Genomic DNA, 2,089 nt, shown 5'->3' with positions numbered 1-2,089 from the left:
CTCCGGGGCAGGCGGGAATCGAACTCATGCGGAAGTGGCTTTAGCTTCTTAGTGCTGTGCTTTCACCTGCTGTGCCACCAGAGAGGGCCCTCCTTTGCCATTTCTTCTCTTTCTACCATTGTTCAGAAGCAAACAAGCAACCATCCATTTGGCCAACCACCATCAGTACAATAAAAATATTAATGAACAAGAAGAAAATCTCATATTGTTTTCATGGTCATCCGTTTTGTTATTTGGGTTCCCAAAGATTTCTGAACTCTCAGAATTCTAGCTTCTGCTCCAAAAGACTTGTCATTTTGGCTGTGTCATTTTGAAACAAACTTGCTCTAGCCTAAGGGAAATTGTTACCATTTGTTAAGATGTGTATTGTTATCTGGATATATTACAAATTATAATGCATGTGCTCAGAGAAAAGTTGGAAGTACAGTGGAGTCCAGTACTTGAATAGGGGGACTGGATGTAGGTGGAAAAGTAGGGAAGGAAAGTTTCGCTGAGAAAGACTAACATTTCTGAAGACTGTTAGCTAGGCACAAAGAGTGAGGAACAGCAATTCAAGACAGGGGACAGCATATGCAGAAGTCTGGAAATAGCAAGGGCTGGAAAAACCAAAAAAGAGGTCAGGATGGCAAAACCCTCAGGAGTAATAGCAGAATGAAAGGGATAGGGGTGGAAAGGGAAGCAGGCATCCGGTGACATGAAATCCTGTGGGCCACATGACTGCAATTTTTAGATTCCTGACTCTTCCCTAGCAAATAAAATGACTTCGTGAATCATTTTTTCTAAATGTCAAGTTTATTAATTTTCAAAACAGAAACAGTCATGTCAAAGTTGGCACACTTGTATAGACACAGATACCACGCACACACACTCACACTCACACACACATTACATAAAGCACCTTCCCCGAGGGCCACATAATTCAGTATTATTAAGAAGTCTATCCTATAGCCATACACGTGATTCTGGGTCAGCTGGGTAATTAGCTGAAAATTATCTTCATATTCCTTTTCTCTCACAGGAATGCTTCCTGCAGAATGACCCAGAATATGAGGGTTTTTGCAAGAGTTACAAAAAAATTATTGTCTGCCAGCAGCACATGAATTTTCGATCAGTTTTCAGGATTGTGTCTACCCAACTGACACGTTCACATCCCCTGAAGAGCAGCTGGCTTCTTACTCTGCCTCATGCCTATTATTGTCAAGTATGGCAGGACCAAGTCTAAGTTCTGTTTACCACCAGGGTAAACGGCTGTCCTATTGCATTCCTGTAGAAAGGCACAGTATTCTGGTCAGTAAGTCCCCATGTCTTCAGAAGTACTGAATATGACATGTGCCTGCATTATAGACATTGTGCCCACTGCTTCCTGCCAATGTTAATCTTGCCCTTCGCACTTCACACATCACAGTATATTTGTATGTTTGCGATGATGCTCATTCTGTCATTTTCTGGAAATAAAAGATTTTGTGTGCTCACCCAATTCTACCTACTCCAAACTACCCTACTTTTCTTTCCCACTCTTTCCTTTCCACTACTGATAGCCATGACTTTTTAGCTGATTTTTCATTGAAAGTAATAAATTAAGACATCCATCTTCCAAAGAATTGCCAGCACACCTACCAGCATGCACACAGTGCTAAGCATACAGGAATTCATTTCGGTAGCAACAATGTTCACTGGCTTTAGAAAGAAAACTTTCCACTTACAGTTACTTGTGTGTCTTACACAATTGCAACTTTCCGTGTATATATAATACTTTAAAATTAAGATACTTGGAGGAAGTGATCTCTTGGCTCTTCCTTGAAATGAAGCCATTGGCCCTTTGCTGAGATTGAGTTTGCTGCAGGTACTGCAACTACAGCCGGTCATCCTGCGAGTCAGTGCTGATGGTGGAAGCTTGGCTGCTGGTATCGGCAGTTTCATAGGACTTTTGGTCTTTGGCAAAGTTGATAAAAACCTGAATTTTCAAGGAAATAAAGTCATTAGCACTTGGTAGATCAAAGGAAGATATAAGGTTAATTCACATACACACACAACCAAGGGAAAAACAAGTAAAAACTAGATTGCACAATGGCATGACCATAAAAAAAAA

At 40.8% G+C, this 2,089-nt stretch overlaps 1 protein-coding gene across 1 annotated transcript in view; it reads right to left on the bottom strand.

Annotated features, from left to right (window-relative positions):
- Window positions 1-1,852: 1,852 nt before the first annotated feature.
- Window positions 1,853-2,089, bottom strand: part of ABCA12 (ATP-binding cassette, sub-family A (ABC1), member 12) — a 162,348-nt gene continuing 162,111 nt past the window's right edge. The window contains exon 53 of the mRNA XM_004674322.1: window positions 1,853-1,954. Within this exon, the coding sequence (XP_004674379.1) occupies window positions 1,853-1,954 (102 nt within the window). The remainder of the gene's footprint in view (window positions 1,955-2,089) is intronic.

Source organism: Condylura cristata, unplaced genomic scaffold (genome assembly GCF_000260355.1).
Source record: "Condylura cristata isolate star-nosed mole 26May11 unplaced genomic scaffold, ConCri1.0 scaffold00002, whole genome shotgun sequence".
NCBI classification, from domain to species: domain Eukaryota; kingdom Metazoa; phylum Chordata; class Mammalia; order Eulipotyphla; family Talpidae; genus Condylura; species Condylura cristata.
This window is presented reverse-complemented; position numbering and strand designations above follow the sequence as displayed.